Below are 19,859 nucleotides of genomic sequence, written 5' to 3'. Positions count from 1 at the left end.
CTGAATCTGCTGAGAGTACATTTTACAAACATGCAGCGAAGTTGGCCGCTTTTGTTTGGGCGTTTGTTAAGCATTAACTAAAGAATGCCATGGTCCAGCCTGCTCGGTGTGAAACCTAATTCTCCCCCTTTCTGGAGCCATGGCATGGAGTGCTCAATTTTTTTCTCTCTGTAGGACTGCAGCCTTCTGGTACTCCAGCCAAAAAACACTCATATTTTAGCAAGCTTAGCCCCAGCCCCGTTGCCAGGCAGTAAAGCGAACACTTGTCCGCCTCAGGGGGGAGGGAGCCGGGAGACAGGGAAGGGTCAGGAGAGGAGCCCCGGGGAAAACATCCCTCCTCTGTCCCACTGGAGAGCTCTCTGGGGGCTTGGGGTGCACCAGGAAGGAAGTGAGAACGGCTGTGGGTGTTTTCCTCCATCAGCTTGGGAGCCTGGAGACACTGTGTGCCCAGGATCGTTGGTGCGGAGTTGTGCTCTGAGTTGTGCTCCCCATCCCCAGGATGTGCCAGCCTGCTCTCCATAGCACTGAGATGGACTCAGCTCTTTCCAAGTTGCTCCCATGATCTCAGCACCCCTTCCGCCAGGGCCAGGGTTCCATGTGGTGCCCCATGGCTGCAGCTGGGGGATGCCCTCACTGTCACCAGGGTGCATTCATCCCCCTTCCTGCTTGGCCATGGTCCATGCCCTCTGCCTCATCCTTTGGCTCCGTGAGGGCTGGAGTGGGGACAGGGTGACATGAGCCTGGCAGCAGCAGGGCAGTGGTTCATTCCCAAGCCGTGGGTGCGAGGTTGACAGCAACTGGCATTTTTCCACTGCCAGCCTCTTGAGGACCCAGTGCTGACGTACCCCCTTGCAGCGAGTGATAGTGACTGAGAAGATGACCAAGTGCCAAGATAACTCAATCCGGTGTCCTCACTCCCTGTGGCTCATTGCCGGCGCTCACTGCCAGCCTCCTCCCGAGCCCCTTGTGCCATGCGTGGCCACTGGCTCATCCCCGTGCCAGGGTCATGGCCCTGGTGGGATTCGTCATTTGGAGATGGCTCTGAGTGCCAGGCTGGAGCTCCCTGCACCTCCTGACGGGTTGGTCAGGATCTGCTCAGGCTCCACCTGGGCCATGATGAGAGCATGGCATGAGTTGGTCAGGTCTCTGCACAGGTGTATTGGACAACCCAGCATCCCTGTGGATGTGTCTGCTCCGGGCAGCCCTGGCAGGGCAGCTGCTTCCTAGGGACCAGTGCCAGTGTGGGGGCACTCAGGGGCTGCCCCTGCCCCTCTCACCACATCCCTGGCGCAGGCTGGTGCAGGCAGGGAGGGAAGCATCCGCCCTCCCAGCAGAGCTGCCTCACCTTCCCCGCCACCCAAACCAAAGCTCTTCGTGGCAATTGAGATTTGTCTGTCACAATTTAATATCGGTGTCCCTGCCCTGCCGCCCCCGACCCGGGAGGCTCTGCAGGGCCGCGTTTGTATGCGGCGCACGCAGACAGACAGCAGCCGGGAAGCGCCCGTCAATCACGGCCCCTTTCAGCCTGTCACCTCCAAAGAAAGGCAGAAAGAGGGGGTGGTGGCTCCGGTGGGAAACCGGGGCTGCCCAAGCTGCACCCCGTCCACTGGGAAGGGACACGGCATGCAGCACCCCAGAGGTGGCTTTGGCTGTGTGTCGGCATTTCTAGGGTTCAGTGATGCTGCGTTGATGGGAAAACCCGAAGGAGAGGTATGGGGTGCTTTCTTGGGAAGGAGGATGGTGTGGAGAAGTGGGACTTCATCTTGGGGAATATGCCCAATGCCACCAGAAATGTTGCGCTTTTGGAAATGCCTGAATACTTTGCTTCAAGGTTTCCTTGAAAGCCACCTCCAGGCCCCTTTCTGCTTCAAAACTGCAGATTGTCAATTCAAACTTCAAAACTTCAAAAACTTCAAAAAAGAAAGAGGCATATTAATCAATACAAGAACAGGAATATTTGTACAATCAGACACAAAAAGCTATGTGTTGTGGTAAAAATTGCTCACATCACTGTTTTTTTGTTCCAATTCCTCCTAAGTTGAGTGGATTGGTTTCATTTACAAAGAGTCACTGTCAATGCTTCAGTTAGGTGTTTACTGAGCTGCTGGTGGCAGCCTGGTTCTCCACTAAGCATCCCAGTGCTGAGCAGGACTCCCTGTCTGGTGCCCTGGCCAGCTTCCCACCTGGCTAAACAAACCCAGTGCTGCCAGTCAGGCCTGACTTAGCTTTGGAACCAAAGGTTATGGAAGGGAAAAAAACCCTACTGAGAACTAAAGTATCCCTAGGATGGCATAAGTGAAGGTTGCTCCCGTTGCAGTTTAGGGGGTGGTAATTTGTCCTTAGTTTAAAGTCCCAGAGCCCATCCTTCTTCTCCTCTGGGGAGTCTCCTGTAGGGAAACGTAATCTCCAAGTCCCCTCCACTGGAGCAGGGAGGCACAAAGAGAGAGGAGAAAAGATGGCATTTGCTCTGTGGCCTGCTTGCAGCAGGAGAGATCTGGGCATGGAGCTGAAGGTCCCAGAGATGGAGGAAAGCCTCTCTGGATCCAGGCTGGTGTGTGTCACTCAGGCTAAGATGGTAAATTAATTGTTAAATCTGGTGCTGGAAGAAAATTTTCCTTCAGCCTCATCTCAGGCTGACCAGGGGAGTTCCACCTAGGTTATCTATGCCTGTGTGGGATTATTCTCAAAGGGGTGCATCTATGCATGGGGTTATCCATGTGTGGGGCTATCCATGCATGGGGCTATCCATGCATGGGGTATCTATATGAGGGGTTATCCATGCAAGCTGTTATTCCCCAGTGCCTGTAGAGTAGCTGGTACAGTCTGGGTCTCTAGGGAGCTGGGACACCAGCAAGACCCTTTACTCCCTCTCCATTACTACCTGTGGGAGACTGTGTTTTTTCTTCCTGTGACCTTTTAGTGCCTGGGGTCTCCATTTATTGTGTGTTTATAAGGAGCTCTTTATGGTTTCATACTGTGGAAAAGGTTTTATGGTGATTTCTCTGCAGCTCACATTGCCCAGGGATGTGGGAGGCCTGCACTGGGCAGAGAAGGACACCTGAACTGACCAGCATCCCTCAGTGGGAGCTGCTTTGAAAGTAAAGTCCTTTATTCAGCACCTAGGAATTTAAGTGTCTGATATCAGGCGGCCATTTACCTAAATCTCACACCTTCCTGCTGTGCAACACACTTTGGGCTTGGAAACATCCACTGCTGGGTTGGTGCTACTGTGCCTGGTTGGCAAAGGTTTGTGGCTCTCTAATAAGTGCCCTGGAAACAAATTTTGGGCACATTTATTCATGGAGATTAGATGGCAGTAATGTAATACCTTATCAATATTTTATTACTGAGAGCAGTTGGTAATCCCAACAGGTAAGGCTTAAACATCATTTAAACAGGATGAGAATATGTTGCCAGATGAATACAAATCGCCTCCACTTTGACATAAAAGAGACATAATTAAAGATGAAGTGACTACAGAAATATTAACGCAAGTCAGTGTGTGTTTGAGCTGGAACAAGAAAAAAATGACTCTTCAGAAGGGATACTTTCAAGGGAATACACATCCCTCTCTTGCCAGGGCAGTCATCGGGGTGTTGGAAATACATAGATCTTAGATACAGGCAGTTGTATGTAAACTTGGGAAATAAAGCTGAATGTAGGAAAAAAAAAAGCTACTAATGGCAATATGTGGAATTATAAACTCCCTAACTTCTACCTTTTATTCGATGATTTTCCACTTTCTGTGGTGATGATCGTGTTTTGTAAAAGCTTTATAATGCCCCTTTCCTACTTCTTTGGGAATGCCACCTCTTGCTGAGCGTGCCCAGGATTTGGCTGCCATGGGGAGAGTGCTGCACCAGACCCTCATGCTTGCCAACACTGTTTGGGGAAAACCTGGGAGGGAGCAGGCACTTTTTTAAATGATCCCCATTTTCTAATGGTTTTCCCCACGAGGGTTTTGCATACATCTGGTCCTCTTCTTGGCAGAATGGGGCTGATTCAGCACATTTCCTATGTGGGTTTTCTGTAACAGCCAAAAAAAGAGATGGGATCGAAAGCCTGCTGGTGGCTGCAGGGCTGCCTGTCCCCTCCCAAGCCCCACAGCCCCCAGCATCCCCCAGGGATGACATGTGGGATGGAACCATGGAGGTGGGAGCTCTCTGGGGCCAGTGGAAGACTGAATGCAGCACTGCCTGTGCAAGTCCCCGGGGCATCCCCAGGCTGGGACTCAGGCAGTGCTCGGAGATAACCTCTGCAGGATGTGTGCTGACTTTTGACTTCTCTTTCTGAGCCAAGGCCACCAAGACAGGGGAATAATAATGTCCAGTTCCCACAGATATTTTGGACAAGACTGGGTAAACAGTGGGTTTTATTCTATATGATATCCAAGCCAAGAACTCAGATATCTGGGTGTGGCAAAGAGGTTCTAGTTTGATACCTTCAAATATCTCTGTTGGTCATCCCATTTACTGAACATTTCTAGCCTAAGGTTGATTCCAGGTGCCTCCAAGTCCTCTCAAGCCAACACTGATGCTGCCACCTCTGCTCACTGCAGTTTCCCCAGCTGTAAATCATCTATCATTCTCAGTAAGGACATTGAAAGCTGGAGAAAGAAAAGTTCTGTTTCAACCTGAAGTGTTATTGCTGTTGTTATTATTGGCTTTTAAGTCTAAAGCCAGTGTGTTGAAGCCTGGGAACGGTTTCATTAGGGATGCCTCAAACACTGTCACATCAATGTCAAGGAAGAAGCTGAGCTTTTCCTTTCCCTTTTGACATGTCAAGTCTTCAGTCTGGCATTGGCCTTAACCCCAGATTTGCTGTCTTGGAGATTTTTATGATATATTAGACATTCCTGATGTGTTTGCAAGTGGGAATGGGGACAGAGGGATGAGGCGGTTTGCAGGTGAGTGAGAGTGGGGATGCTTTCTGCAGGTGCTTGTGGAGAGGCACGGATGAGCTCCCTGACCCAATTGCTGTCTCCAGCATCTTCTTGGGTCTGGGCATGAGCTGGAGGGAGATGACATGCAGGGTTGGCTTGATAAAACTCATGCGGATGTGGTGGTGTCTTGTGTTGGTGGTACCTGGGCTGTTGGGTTTGGTACCTTTCTTTTTTCGCCTGGAACATCGTGGATGTTGAGGTCTTCATCACTTGACCACATTCATGGTAAGCACCTGGTAAGCACCAAAACTGCTAAAGTTGACCCAAAGGCAGTGTCCCCCCATTGGCACTGGATGAGTGTGAAGCCCTGAGAGCACGTCCCCTGTCACTGTGGGGTGCCAGCACCGTTGTGCTTAGCCCCCCAATGCAACCCACACACCAAGGGGGTGACACAGTGATGCTGTGTCAGTGCCCATCACCCCGCCATGGGTACACCATCCCTTGTCTCACAACCTGCAGGATGTCACAGCAGGCTGTCCTCTTGCTTGTCCCACAGGCTGTTCGCGGTGAAATGCGCGGGGTGCCTGGAGGCCATCACGCCCAGTGAGCTGGTGATGCGTGCCCAGAAGAGCGTCTACCACCTGCACTGCTTCTGCTGCTGCGTCTGTGAGCGGCGCCTGCAGAAGGGTGACGAGTTTGTGCTGAAGGAGGGGCAGCTCCTCTGTAAGGGTGACTACGAGAAGGAGCGGGAGCTGCTGAGCTTGGTGAGCCCGGCTCTGTCGGATTCTGGTAAGGGGCCGCCCGCGCCCGGCGTCTCCCTGGCTGGTCCCACTCTGAGGCCCCTGGGAGTCTGGAGGTGAGGTTTGGGCTCACTGCCCTGGACTTCTGCCCTTTGGTCTGAGGGAATAAGCTCCGTAAGCACCATTGGATCCTCCAGCCAGTCTCTCCCACCTCAGTGGTAAGGGTTTGAGTAGTGAGCTCATCAGTGAGGGGCTGCAGGGCTGCAGGATGCTCTGTGGACCATCCCATCTCATAAGGCTCATTTCTGTAAGGGTTTGTGCTCCTGGCCTGCGCAAAGCACCAGCACCCTATCCCAAGAGGTGTGCAGCTTCCCCAGCTGTGGGAGGGAGAGCTGGCCACTGACTACCTTGGGCTAAACCTTTGTTCCTCCCCTGTGCCTCACTGTCCCTGCCTGGGACTCTGGAAAGGATGAGAACAAGAAATGAGCTGCTTCTGCTGTAGTCACCCCATTTAATAAAAAGGGGAAACTGAGGCACAGAGCTGAAACATGAGCTGGCAGCAGGGAGCCTGCAAACCTTGTGTCCCCAGCAGCTTCTGAGGCAGTTGATGGCCAGAACCAGCCTGATGACCCAGCATGGGGCACTGTGGGGGCACTGCAGAGCCAAGAAGGCTGAAGAGGTGGCACTGTGGCTGGAAGTGGGCAGGGGGACTGGCATCCGCCTCCAGCCAGGGTGTCGCAGCAGGGTTAGGCTGCCCAGAGCATTAGAGCAGCTTTAAAATACGTATCTGCAGTCAATGCAAATTAAATCCCAGGAAGACAAATTTAGTAAGAAAGCCCAGCACTGGGGACTGGGAGGGTGGAAATGATCTGATGATCTCCTAGCCGAAATCCTCGTGATAACACCATCCCCGCAGAGCCCTGCTCCTCACCAGGCTGGCAAGCCCCTGCCTGGGTCTCTCAGTTCCCCTTAAAATCCCTCATTGGGGAAAAGTCTGCTTTGTAGAGGGAAAGGATTTACCTTTGAAATTCTCTGCTCTGGAAAGGGCTTCCAGTAACTGTGGGCAGGCCAAGTGGGGCTGTCTTTTCCCTGCTGGAGCAAAGCACTGGATTTAAAAAGAGTAGAAATCAAGATTAGGAGTGTGTTGTTAAGGTGTGAAGCATGGACACAACAAAGCTTGGTGCTGTCTGGCACTGGAGTGCTGTAACTGGGAGAAGATTTGTGAAGGGGTGGGGATGGTTTTCATAGATGCAGAGCAAAAACTGGCCAAAGCCTGTATTTCTCTTTAATACTGTGCTCCTCTGCAGTGAGAGCCTGTCTGTCCTGCAGCACCGCCTGTGTGGGTTCTGTGTGAGCTCTGCGACCCTGCTCGCTCAGGAGAAAAAATCCTCCCTGCAAATAATGGTGGTGATGTTTAAAAAATAGAGTGAGGCCATGGGAGGAGGTGGCTGGGAGGAGCTGGTGAGTGATGGCCCAGCACTGGAGGAGCTGGAGAGGCAGGAGTGCAGGAGGATCCAGCACACTGGTGCTGGCTCTTGCCTTAGCCCTGGGAAAGTCCTTAACTGATTGAAGATTTACTATTTTTTCCTCTGGGATGTACAAAGTCTTTCAGTTAAAATAGGAACCAATGAGATGTCATGCAGAAGAGAAAGCAAATTGACCACAATGGTTTGGATTTGTTTCTAGTGGGGGAAAAGGGCAGTTGGGGAAAGGTTGGGGAGCTTTTCTTCCCCAGCGACTCATCAGCCTGTGGTCCAGCCCCACTGCCAGCGGCTCCGGCCAAACCAAGAGCTTCAGCTTAGCAAAAACCTCCGGGGAAAAGACTTATTTTGGTGGAAACTCCAGCTGAGACCTGAGGGATGTGAGGGGACAGTGTGGGAGTCAAAAGGGCAAGGCAACCCCTTGGCTGATCGGAAACCTAACCCAAAGGCCCTGACATGGCCTGGCAGCATCTGACTGGGGGGTCCTGGCCCTTCCCGTCTCCCCACAGACCCCATAGCTGGGCCTGTCTGCTTTTGGTGGCTACCAGCAGTTTGTCTCGGGAAGCTGCATGGCTCTGGGGACAATGACACAATGGGGACCAGCCCAGGTACACATTCCCCGTGGCTGCTCAGTGTGGGGTGGCTTCTCCCCTCCTGCTGTTATCACTCCCAGACCCTGTTGCCATGCCAGGAGATGCAGAGTGGTGTCCCCTCTCTGGCACCACTCCCAGATGCCCTTCACCAGCAGCATGTGATGAGCTTGTCCAGCCTCTTCCCTGTCCCCCCCCGGCTACTTTGAAGCCCCCCACCCTCCCTCCCTCCCCCCGGCTGCCGCACACCAAGGGCCACTTTATGAGAAAGCACAGATAAAAAGCGAGCCATATGTTGTCTGTAATCTCCCAAACCCTCGCTTCAATTACTGCCTCCCCTGAGCCTCCGCCGCCCAGCCTAAGTAAACAAGCCCCTCTGAAAGAGGACCCTGCTTTCCAATTAAAAGCGTCCTAACGTTTCTCCTCTCCCTAAATCCTCCCGAGCGAGGAATGTCCTGGCCCCGGCAGCGGGATGTGGGCTCGGCAGGTCGGACTGAGGGCACGCCGCACAATATCCATTGCCTCGGCCCCTTCCCAGGTGACGTCAGGGGCAGCCCCAGACACTCATTAATTTCTCCCCCCTCCTCAGTGGGGAAAGGCTTGAAAGGGAGAGTTAATTAAAAGTAATACCCCGCCAAATCCGGCTTCACTTTTCCTTCTTTCCCTTTGACACTGGGAGGGATTTGGGGAGCAGGTGTTGGCAGGGGGAGGGCTTGGAGAGGCTGCTCTGTGCGGGTTTTCCCCCTTGGAGTGGGTTTTGAGCATCACAGACTTGATGGAGCCCATGAGCCTGTGGCTCTGCCATGCTGGGCTCTGCTCTTCCTGGACTGGAGTGGGGCGCGCCTCATGCTGGGGTGCAAACAGGTTCAGGCACCAGTTGACATTCCTTCTCTGACAATTTGTAAAAATCTCCACCTTTCCATCAAAATTAAACTCCTCCAGATTTTAGGAAAGCCAGAAGCTTGGCTGAGACCTTGCCTGAGCTGGCACTGAGAAGGAGGCAGCAGCCACTGTTCAGCCCCATCAGCCATCAGAGACTCCACAGCCTGGGCCTCCCCTTGCTGGAGCTCTCACACCTACAGCAGAGAGACATCCCTCAGGCTGGGCATGCAAGGAAGCAGCAGTTTGTCTTTCCTGTTGGTGTGGGCATGTTGTGGTCGTGCCGTGAGTGAACAGGGAGCTCGAGCAGCAGCAAGGCTCTGATTCCTGGGGGCCAGACCCAGCTCCCAGCTGTTTGGGGACTGCCAGCATGAAGAGCTCTTCCTGTCCCATCCCTCCCAGCCCACTCACAGGGAAGGTCTCTGTATTGACTGGAACCCAGGAGAGAGCCCCGTAGTGTGGAGGGAGGAGGTAACTGGTGCCTGAGAGCATTCTTGCTGCTCCCCTGGGATCTTTGCCTCCCCTCGCCCTGGAGATCTGCTCCTGTCTTTCCCCTTTCCCACCTGGGCTCCCATTGGATTAAAACTTTTCTGGTGTGTATGATCCATGTTAGCTCTTGCCATGGGGTTTGACCTGGCCCATTTTCATCATGAATTACTCTGAGCCAGGCTCACTCCTTGGTGCATCCCCATCTCCCTGAGACACAGCAGCCCTGGGATGGACTTGCATCTTGCACAGCCTTGCATCTTGCATCCGTATCAAACCAGCACCTCAGCTCCATTATCGATTCCCAGATGAACAGTGCAGGAACTTTCTGGAAAAGGCTGCATGTGATTTATAGCTAATGAGAGGGAAGGACATGTGCTGTCAAACCTGCATCAAAGCCCTTCCACATGGGCTGAGCAAGCGAGGTTATCAGTACAGTGGAGATGCAGTAAATGAGGAGAGCTGGGAAGAGGCATTGTCCACTTTCTTGGAGCCGTTCCTGCCCAAAGGCTGTGTGCCCTGAGTGGCGGAGGGCAGCAGGGAGATACACCCTAGTGCCTGGGAATGCAGTGGAGCTGCACATCATAGTGAGTACCTGAGGGGTGAAGGCTGACAGACCCTGGATTTCTGTCCAGGGAGATTTAAAACTCCACAGAAAGAAGAAAATACAAGCAGAAAGGTGCCCCTTATATGTGTGATTAAAAGTCTGTGCTCTAAAGGGAGTTGTCCTCTGTGGTAGAGCAGATCAGGAGGGGTTTGTGAGGGGTTCTTGGCTAACATGTTGCCCTCTCTGAGCATCCCTGCTCAGCCATCACCCTGATCTCCCCCAGCCTGGGCTGTCTGGGCAGAGGGACCCAGTCTCTATCTCCCGCTGGGCTGGGGAGCAGCCCCAGGGGCACAGTGGTCCTCGACAATTGCTGTTGCCTCACGTGGATGTGACCTTTGTGTCTGCCCAGATGTGTCCCCAGCTGTGGCCTGGCTGGAAATTCCTGTGGAACAAGCAGAGATTTTGGTCTGATGGAGGGAAAATCAGCTGTCCCAGGGTTTCACATTGCAGCTGCTCAGATTTGGGGAAAAGAAGAACCCAAAAGCACATCTGCTGGCTGAGCAGTCAGAGACTTCAAGTGACAGTAGCTCTCCCCACTCTCTGAGCTGCCATGGGGCAGCCAGCCCCAAACCTCAGCTTCTCACACATACTCACAACAAGATCCCCACCAACACCAGCTTGTTTTAAATTTCCCAGATTATTTTGAACATGGAAATGGTGTGTGTGGTTTGTTGTCCGTAAAGGACCTGCTTTTTTTCTGTCCTTAGGCAAAAGTGATGATGAGGACAGCATCTGCAAACTGGGCCAGGCCTCAGCAAAGGGCACGGAGGACGGGAAGGATCACAAACGGCCCAAGCGGCCGCGGACCATCCTGACCACGCAGCAGCGGAGAGCATTCAAGGCATCATTTGAGGTCTCCTCCAAGCCCTGCAGGAAGGTATGGGGAGAAGGGCCCATGCCCAGCTGCCTCCAGCCCTTGGGAATGTCCTGGGTGCTGGGCAAGGACTTGCCCTGGCTGATCTGACCCTTCCTAAAGTCCCCCTGAAAAGCTGAATGGGCTGGGACACCACTGTCACTCTTCTCTCCCAGGTGCGGGAGACGCTGGCAGCAGAGACAGGGCTGAGTGTCCGTGTGGTGCAGGTCTGGTTCCAGAACCAGCGAGCAAAGGTGGGTACAAGGGGTGCCAGCATCCATTGCTGGGGCTCCCTCCCTCCTGGCTTTGGCCAGGGGATGATTTCGTTCCGTTTCTTCCCTTGCTTCTCTCCCAGATGAAGAAGCTCGCCAGGAGGCAGCAGCAGCAGCAGCAGGACCAGCAAAACACACAGCGCTTGAGCTCAGGTACCCCCCTCACAATTGGGGTTTCCCTATTTCCCAGCCCTCTCCAGGCTTCCCAGTGGAGCTCGGCCACCCAAAAAGCAGCAGTCTGATTGCGCTGATGACTTGATCTTATCTTGCAGCCCAGACAAACGGCGGCGGCAGCACAGGGCTGGAGGGGATGCTGAACCCCTACACCACCCTGCCCCCGCCCCAGCAGCTGCTGGGCATGGAGCAAAGTGTCTACGGCTCCGACCCTTTCCGGCAAGGGCTCACCCCGCCCCAGATGCCTGGAGACCACATGCACCCCTACGGTAGGGCTCTGGGGTTGGTCTCTTGCCTTTTCTCCTTCAAAGACATGCTGGGCTGTGGGGGGTGGTCCCCTCACCCCTAAATACCTTATGCTACAAAAGCTGGGGGTACCAGGCACTGTCAAGGTGCTGGAGGAGAAAGCAGGTGCTGAACCCCTTCTGTCCCTTCCCTGCTTCCCAAGGTGCCGAGCCCCTCTTCCACGACCTGGACAGCGACGATACCTCACTGAGCAACCTGGGGGACTGCTTCCTTGGCACGGCGGACGCTGGGCCGCTCCAGGCACGAGTGGGAAACCCCATCGACCACCTGTACTCCATGCAGAACTCCTACTTCACCTCCTGAGCGCAGCATGGTCCCTGGCACGGGGCGGCCACTGCGCTGCCCCAGGAGGGGCTGAAGAGCTCCCGGGGCTGGGAGGGAGGGGAGCAACACTGCTGGGATGCCGTCAAATATGTTGTAGCTTGGGATTCCCAAGGAGCGAGTTAAGTTATGGGTTGCATAGTTTCGTGTTTCTCTTAGGAGCCTAGGATTAGGGACAGGAGTGATTTTTGCAGCTGGCTGGTGAATTTTCAAATTTCAAATGGGGACACAAATTTCTCGTTTCAGCAGGGGGAGGGGAATTCTCCCGTAGGAGCATCCCAGTGCTGTATCCCACCTTTAGAAAGAGCAAACTGCTGATTTTCATGAGGAAAGCCTGCAGCATCAGCTGGGCTTTGAAATTTGAAAAGCTGACAGCGCTTTGGGGAAACACGAGGGGAAATGTTGCTGCAGGGTTTGTTTTTTCCCCTCTGTTCCCTCAACCAGTTTGAGCACTCGCTGCATAAACATAGGGACTTTTAAGATAGATGTTCCCATGCGAATATAGAAAGCTAGAAACCCCTGACATTGTCCCTGTCCCCGAGGACAGGGCTGTGTGTGTGGATGTGTGTGTTGTGTAGGCACGCACGTGTGTGTGTGCAGAGCCGTGTGGCTGGGAGTGTTGCACTGCACAGCCACACCTGCCAGATTGTATCAACAAAGTTTATTTCTAAGTCTATCAAAAATTTACTGTACAGCAAAAGTAACTTTATTTTCAGTGTGAACCATATTTAAGGAATACTCAATGCACTTAAGTTATAAGAGGAAATAATTTACTTTTTATAAACGTTATGTTTAGGTTGCAAAAGCCCAGTGGCAGGGAAGGATCATCAGTTCATTTCAGGCGATAGCTTTGGGTTTTGGGGTTGGTTATTCTTGGTGTTCTCAGGTTGTCCCACTGGTTTCAAGGTGCAGTTGAAACACAAAGCAGAGCTGGGTCCAGAAACCTGCTTTTTGCCAGCAGACTGATGAGGGCAGCATGGTGACCAGGCCCTGTCCCCACTGCTGGACATGTCCAGGAGGTCAGTGTGGGCTGGACATGCTGCTGGAGCTGGTGGACATCCCAGCCTATCAGGGCTCAGCCATGCTTCTCCACATCACCTTTTCCTTCCCCATCAGGGCCCGGCCTGCCTCCACCAGCGACCCCATCCCATACCCTCAAATCTGGGTGCTAGGCCGGTGTGAGCTGCTGTCCTGGCACTGGGAAATGCTGCAGCCCAAGCCACCAGCCCTTGGGGGAAGCAGAAAGGAGAGATAGCCCTGCCTTTCCCACCCTGTGCTTGGCTTCATCCCTGCCAGACCTGTGGGAACCTGGGGAAAGTTCTCCTTGGGGTCAAGCCTTCAGCTGACCCTCACCTCATCCCCACACTCGTTTTCATGCGTTGTGTCCTTTTGTGCTGCTGTTCACAAACGATGTAAGCAACAACCCGTAAAGACGTGCAAGTGACTGTGAGGCTCAAAACACTGGCTCGTCACCACCATCCGGTCTGACACTGAATGTAGCAGGGTCTGGAGATGGCTGACCCGGCAGGAGATGCTGACACACTGTCAGAAATCACATACCGAGATGAAATTAAAATGACAAGAAAATGTCTGTTAAAGAAAAAAAAAAGAAAGCCTGGTCTTTTCTTGTGTGGTTGTGTCCTCTTTGACTGGGAGAGGGAAGGGTTTGAGTCATCTCCAAAAGCAGTGAGGTCTTGGGTAGGATGTAGCGAGAGCATGGGGGAAGTTTCTGCTCATTGGGTTTTTGATATCAAATATTCACAGTATCATAGAATTCATAGAATTCACAGAATCATAGACCCCTTCATGGTATGGGTTGGAAGGGACTTTAAAGAGCATCCAGTTCCAGCCCCTTGTCATGGGAAGGGTGTTGGGGTTTTGGGAGTTCCCCTTCTGTTTTCTTTTTTCTCTCAAGGAATTTTTCCCATATATGTTGAGAGGGGGACAAATTACTGTGTGCTTGGGAGAAACAAAAGACCTGGCCATTGAGGGAGGGGTCAAACAAGCTACTCTTTGTCACCTGGGGTTGTGGGCTGTTAGTTCTCAGCGTTTTGGACAGAGAGAGAGGCTGGAAGGAATTTGTCAGCACGGCAGGCTTCTGCTGTTTCAGCTGCCTTCCTTCTACCAGAGAAACCCTGGGATTCCCAAGCCTGCCTTCCCCTTCCCCACTGGGAGCCCGGCTGCGGCTGCCTTGCTCCCGCCAATGTTTCGAGCCTTCGCTACTCTGTAGCCCTGCACGCCCTGCCTGCTGAGACCTCCAGGCCGCAGCTCCAGAGTTCGATACATCTCATCTGCCACCCGGGATTTGTGCTCGTCCCTGCTGTTCCAGCCTGCTGTTCCTGAGGGTCTGGCCGGACACCGGGATCGGCTGCCCAGGGGTTTGTGAAGCCTTTGTCCCGTCCCTTCCCAGGATCCCAGGGCACCGGTGCTGCGTGCTCCCCGAGCTCGCTCCGGAGCGCCCCCTGCAGCCACGGGGGAACCATCGCACCTGCCCTGCTCACCGGGAGCCGCCAGCGCCCCTGCCGGCTGCGAGCGGAACTGCACCCGAGGGGAAAGGGCCTGACAGCCGAGAAGGCTGGGACTGGGTTTGGGATTGTTTGCTGTTACTGCCGTAGTTATTGTTGTTTGTTTGACTGGTTATACACATATAGATATATAATAGTAAAGAACTGTTATTCCTGTCCCTCAGATCTTTGCCTGAAAGCCCCTTAATTTCAAAATTATAATAATTTGGAGGGAAGGGGGTTGCATTTTTTTCATTTCAAGGGAGACTCCTGCCTTCTTTGGCAGACACCTGTCTTTCAAACCAAGACACAGGGACACCTTCCACTATCACAAGTTGCTCCAAGCCCCATCCAACCTGGCCTTGACACTTCCAGGGATGGGGCATCCTCAGATTCTCTGGGCAATCTCTACCAGTGGCTCACCATATTCTGTGGTCTGAGATTCAATTGGCCCTTGGAGTGTCCTCTGTGGACAACAGACAGAGATTGGTACATCTAGAAGGTGAGACACCTGTCTCTGGCTCTCACCCAAGGTGGCAGAAAGGGGCTTGCTGGGGGTCTTCACCAGGCTCTCAGCTGGAATAGTACTTCATGAACCCCAGCCCTCCATTACAGGACCATGAGCAACTCCATGTTAGAACTGCCAAAAAGGTATGGGTGGGTGTTTTCCAAAAGGAATTGTTGTCATCACAGCTCCCAGACATAGAGAGGTTCCACAAATATGCCAGCAAATCAGGATCCACAGCTCATTTTCTGAGATGTTCAAAACAAAGTGTTCTGCTTCCTGCCCATCATCAGTCACTGCTCTGCAGCTCCTGTGCTAGAAAATGTTTTCTGAGTCCAACCTGGAAAAAGAAATATTCAAAAATGGTGTGATTGTAAGAAGAAAACTTATGATTTTTATTTTCCAAGTTGTAAAATAAAGAGCAGCCTAAGAGAAGCCTGTATTTCCCCGGTTGGTTTGGGGTTTTGCTCTGTTTTAAGATGGCAGCAGGGAAAAGGGTTGGACTTGTCTCCTGCTGGACAGGTTGGGGAAATTATGGCTTGAAGTTTCTCTAACACTGGGCTCGGTGGTCTTGGAGAAATACTTGGCTGGTGCTATGTGGAAAAGAGGGCAGATCTGGGAGAGGTGGATTATAGGTGGTGTGGAGGAGCTGCTGTGGTCCATTAAACCAGCATGATTTGTAGGATCAGCTAAAGGCAATGGCTGGGTTAACACCAGTCTTGCAATGTAAAAATAGATGTTTCCCATAGTGGTTATTAAAATTGCCTCAAAAAGTCCTCTCACTTGGATACTGCTTAAAACATCATGTTTAAATTTGTGGGGGTTTATTATTAATGTTTTAAAGATAAAAGGTTTGTCTTCCCCACCCACAGCTATCTCCTATTTGAAAAATGCTCAGGTGAATCAGTCTGGCTTTCCATCATACCAACTGCCAATTTACAATTGTTAAAGTGCTTCCCCCAAATTAAAACCACCATGTCATACAGACTGGCTGCCTGCTTTTAAAATCTTGCAAAAATGTAATGACACCCTGTAATAACAGTTTCTTGAGACAAACGTTTGTATATTTATAAAATTATTATATTGAGTATGTAGTTTTGGGAAAGGATCAGGATTGTGGATGAGGGCAGATTTTTGTCTAGCAAAATCAGGAGAATTCATGGTTTTAAACCTGTTCTTCTGCCAGTTGGCCCTGTTCTCAACACAGGCCGAACATGAGCCCAGTTTGCAATCTTGCCATGGAGTAGCAGATGTGGGTCCTCCTGTCATCTGGATTTCATATCCTCTTGTTCCTTATTTCAGGGTGTGGATGGATCCTGCCAAAGCAAAACTGGCTGGGCCTTATCTTCTGCAGGTGATGGAGTCACTGCATGGCAGATGACTGTTGTCAGGCTGGGTGGGTTGTCAGATGTCCCTTGGTTTGTCCCCTGGGATGTCCTTTCATGGGGCTGCTTTGCCATACTGCGCTCCATGTCTGAGCCCACTCTCAGCTGGGGAGTGGCTCCCTGGGACAAATGATACCTTCTCGTCAAAGCCAGGAAGAAAAGAACAAGGTCTGACATGAAAACAGGTTCTACCTTGCTCCCCAAGGCACGAACAATGCCAGGAACAGGTTGGGAGCTGACCTTTGTGTCTCTAGTGACTCCAAACAAAGCTGCTTCTGTTCAGGCACTTCTCGGTGGCCAAGGAGAGATCCAGTCAGAGATTACTTGTCAGTTGAGGACACTGATTAGATGATACTGATAGGCAGCCAGCTCTGAGTAATATTATGTTAATTAACTTGCTCTTTGTGAATGGACAGCTCAGGAGCTTGTGGCAGATGCAGCCTGGAGTGATAATCAAAATGGCATTCGCCAATGCTGGCTGGGTTTGCAGCTGGGTATTTGAATCTTGGTGGTATTTTTAGGTATTTGTTGGAGACTCGTAGTGCACAGACATAGGAACTGGAGCAAGCAACCTTCCTGGAAGGATGTGACCTTGCTATCTAGGAAAACCACCTCCAGACGAAGGGCTGGAGCCTTGCCTTGCTCTGAGTGGCCTGGCTCAGCATGTAACTGCAGTCAGTGGAGCTGTGCTGGCTCCTGCCAGCTGGGCGTGGGTGGGAGGAACACCTAAACCAAGTAAAGATCCTGGTGTAGTGGGGACACCCATGCGGGAAGCTCAGGTCACAGCCACCTCCGCAGCCCCTTGCTGCACTGGGAGTTTGGGGGCTGCTTTCTGGTGTGATGTGGGCATGTCTCGGGGAGAAGAACCTGCAGGAGAGTTTCTCGTGTGCCCACATCCATGGGTCATCTCTCTGCACACAGGAGGTGGAGAGGGCCCAAATCCCAAGGAACCCAAGGCAGGGTCCTCTCCTGGAACTGGACATGAAAGGTGACAAATTCTGGGTTTGTTTCTTTTTTTCTGGGAAAATGCCGAAGTTTGGTTGTTCCCGTCACCTTTCCAGAGTGAAATAATTTGCCAAATGTTTGATACCTACATTGACACTCTTCTGGGCACTAAATGTCACCCACTGTGATAGGGCTCAAACCACTGAGGACCAGTGTCTTGGCTTTATGGTGGGTCTGTGAGCAAGATCCCAGGTAACACCAGCTATACACAGCTGTGACCTGCATTTGCTAAGTCTTTTCTTCCACTGCTCGTCACCTGCATGGAAAATTTATTTTAAAAAGGAACAGGAAACCTCTTTATAAAATGGTGAAGACTTGCAATGGAAAGGCAAGAAAAGGGTTAGAAGCTCCTCAGGTGTAAAAAGGTGAATAACAGCTTCTTATCTTGTTGGAGATCAGACCAAATTCTTGTCTCCATTCCTCTAAGTGGCAACTGTGTTGATCATGAAAAGGTTACCTTGTCAGCTGTAGACCTCCTAGACACTGATGTGGAGGCTGACATGTGCTTGCCTGATTGACACGTCTAAGTTCACAGGCTGAGGACGAGCATATCCAACTGCAAACCATGTCAAAACACTCCAAGTGATCAAATACTGGCAGCACTTTCGGTGAAGAACAGCAGATTCCCACCGCCTCAGGCCCTCGGAGCTGTTGCTTCAGAGGAGAGATCAGATTTCTCCTCTGATGACCCTGAGAACAGGAGGCTCATTCAGAGGGATGCCTGGTGGGTTGGATCATGGTCTCAGGGCAAGGTGAATCCATGGCAGGAGGCAGGCAGGCCCTGTGGCACAGGGATGGGGAGCTGATGCCCAGCAGTCACTGCCCTACTGTCCTGTCAATTTGGTGGCTTCGAGTGAGGTGAAGAGCCCCAGCCAATTGTTCCTAACCAATCTTATTTAGGACTCTTAGAGACCAGACAAGACTGGTGCTCTGGAGAGCTGAGCTTTGGCATGTCAGCTCAGTGCTCTGAAACTGGCTGGCCTCCAGCAGCTCTGGCTCTCTCACCTCTGTTCCTTGTGGTACGGATGCAATAGTATCTGCCTGGGAGGGGAGGGGCTGTTAAGGGAGGTATCCATGAAGCCTTAGGCTTTTCTGCACATTCCCAAGAGCATCTGCGAGGAAACAAGTCTGTGCTCAACACAAGCTCAAAATAATATGCAAGCACGAAGAGCCCCGAGGCTGTGCTTGAGAGAGCAAGGAGGAGAGGGGAAACAGTGAGCAATGTTGCTCAAAAAGGCAGGGACTGCCTGGAAAATACAGCATGAGATCATGGAAATGGAGATGCAGCGTAACACCTGTGCCTTGGGTGGCTGGTTATGTTGTCCTGACAACCTCACACTGGTGTCCCAGGCTTGGAGGGTTTGGCTCTGCAGTCGAGTGCGTGGAGGTATTTGAGAAGTAACCAGAGAGCCCCTGAGGAGTTTGGGGAGAGAAGACTGGTGAAACTCTTCCAAAAGGACTAGCTGGAGCCTGCCAGAAGCTGTAACTGACTGTTGGCTGCTCTGTCTCCTCCTGGAGTAGGTGGAGGGGTGAGGAAGGAGCGGTGACATCCCAGCAGAAGGCCTGGGGGCTGGGGCACATGATGCCTAATCCCATGGGGCAAAAACTGCTTTTTCAGGAAGCTCTTCAAGAAAGGCTGGGGTGTCAGAGCTGGAGACAGGATGGGAAGCTCAAGCAGGACACAGTGGTTACAGGACAGTAACAAATGTGGCAGAGCTAAAAAAGAGGATGTGAGCTGGGAGCAGGGTGGTTGGGGACGATGAGGCAGTTACTTCCCCTTAAGACAAAAGGAGTAGTCCCACCATGGCTGACCAAGAGGCTTAAGCAGAGGCACCATGAACCATCTGAAAGCCTGTTTCGATCATCAGATTTAAGCTATGAGAAATAGGGCCAACTGTCAGCACTAGCTGGCTGAGCCTGGCCAGCCATCTGCAAAGAGTGGCAGGGAAGGAGACCAGCATGGCTGGTGTTTGACCAGTGGCTTTCCCATGTCAGGCTGGACTACCTGGGAGTGTGAGATGGGGAAGGGGCAATGAATTCAGAGAAAAATATCAGTGAGTCTTTGGCAAGGAGCTAGAGCCATGAAGAAGCCCGAAGGCAGGTGCCATCCTCAAAAGCACTGCAATGTGCTGGGCAGCAGTGGTGGGACCTGCAGCCCATTCCATACCCCAGAAATAGTTGTACAAACCATTGCCCTGCCTCTTTCCTGGGCTTTACAGTTCCCATCAATTAAAGCGTAATCCCTTCCTTCAAAAACCTTTTAATTACAAGTAAACTTATTCAAAATTATGAAATTGCCTCCTAATTGATTATTCCTGAAGTTTAACAGCTGTTTCCCTGACTTGCTTACTTTTTCCTTCCCTCAAAATAAAAATCTGCTGTTGATATGACCAGCTCACCTCCAGCCAGGAGCTTGTGAGGAGCTAACAAATTTTTGTGGCAGTGCTGGCTTTCGTGAAGGGATTGACAAAAGCGCCTGGTGGAGAGTTGGGCCAGCCAAGGCCAGAGCTTCCCCGTGAAATATGAATAAGCAAAGGAGATGCTGCATTTTCAATCCTCCCCACGATGGCCTCAAAGCTGTGGCGTGCTGGGGGAGGAGGAAGAGTCTTGTTTCATCCCAAAGCCCCGGGCCACCCGAGCTTAGGTGCTGCCTGACCGTGTGCAGCCGGTCAGCCCCTCCCGATAGCATCGGGGCGAGCACAGTAGGTGCTTTGTGCCTGAGGGGATCTGGTTTCTTGGGAGCAACTCTGCTCCTGGGGAAGACAATGACAACGTGCTGAGGGGAAGCGGGGCTTGAAAAAAAAATGACACAAACTTGTGGATTCCTCCGGGATTGTTTCAAGGTGCTTCCTTAGGAAGAAGTCAGTGA

General features: G+C 52.1%; 1 protein-coding gene across 1 annotated transcript in view; it reads left to right on the top strand.

The window, feature by feature from the left end:
• LMX1A (LIM homeobox transcription factor 1 alpha) overlaps positions 1-11,573 on the top strand; it is a 41,741-nt gene extending 30,168 nt beyond the window's left edge. The window contains exons 4-9 of the mRNA XM_069022635.1: positions 5,439-5,671; positions 10,373-10,542; positions 10,695-10,772; positions 10,874-10,943; positions 11,063-11,233; positions 11,413-11,573. Of these exons, the coding sequence (XP_068878736.1) occupies positions 5,439-5,671; positions 10,373-10,542; positions 10,695-10,772; positions 10,874-10,943; positions 11,063-11,233; positions 11,413-11,573 (883 nt within the window). The remainder of the gene's footprint in view (positions 1-5,438; positions 5,672-10,372; positions 10,543-10,694; positions 10,773-10,873; positions 10,944-11,062; positions 11,234-11,412) is intronic.
• The last annotated feature ends 8,286 nt before the right edge of the window (positions 11,574-19,859 follow it).

This window comes from Aphelocoma coerulescens, chromosome 8 (assembly GCF_041296385.1).
Source record: "Aphelocoma coerulescens isolate FSJ_1873_10779 chromosome 8, UR_Acoe_1.0, whole genome shotgun sequence".
Taxonomy (NCBI): Eukaryota; Metazoa; Chordata; class Aves; order Passeriformes; family Corvidae; genus Aphelocoma; species Aphelocoma coerulescens.
This window is presented reverse-complemented; position numbering and strand designations above follow the sequence as displayed.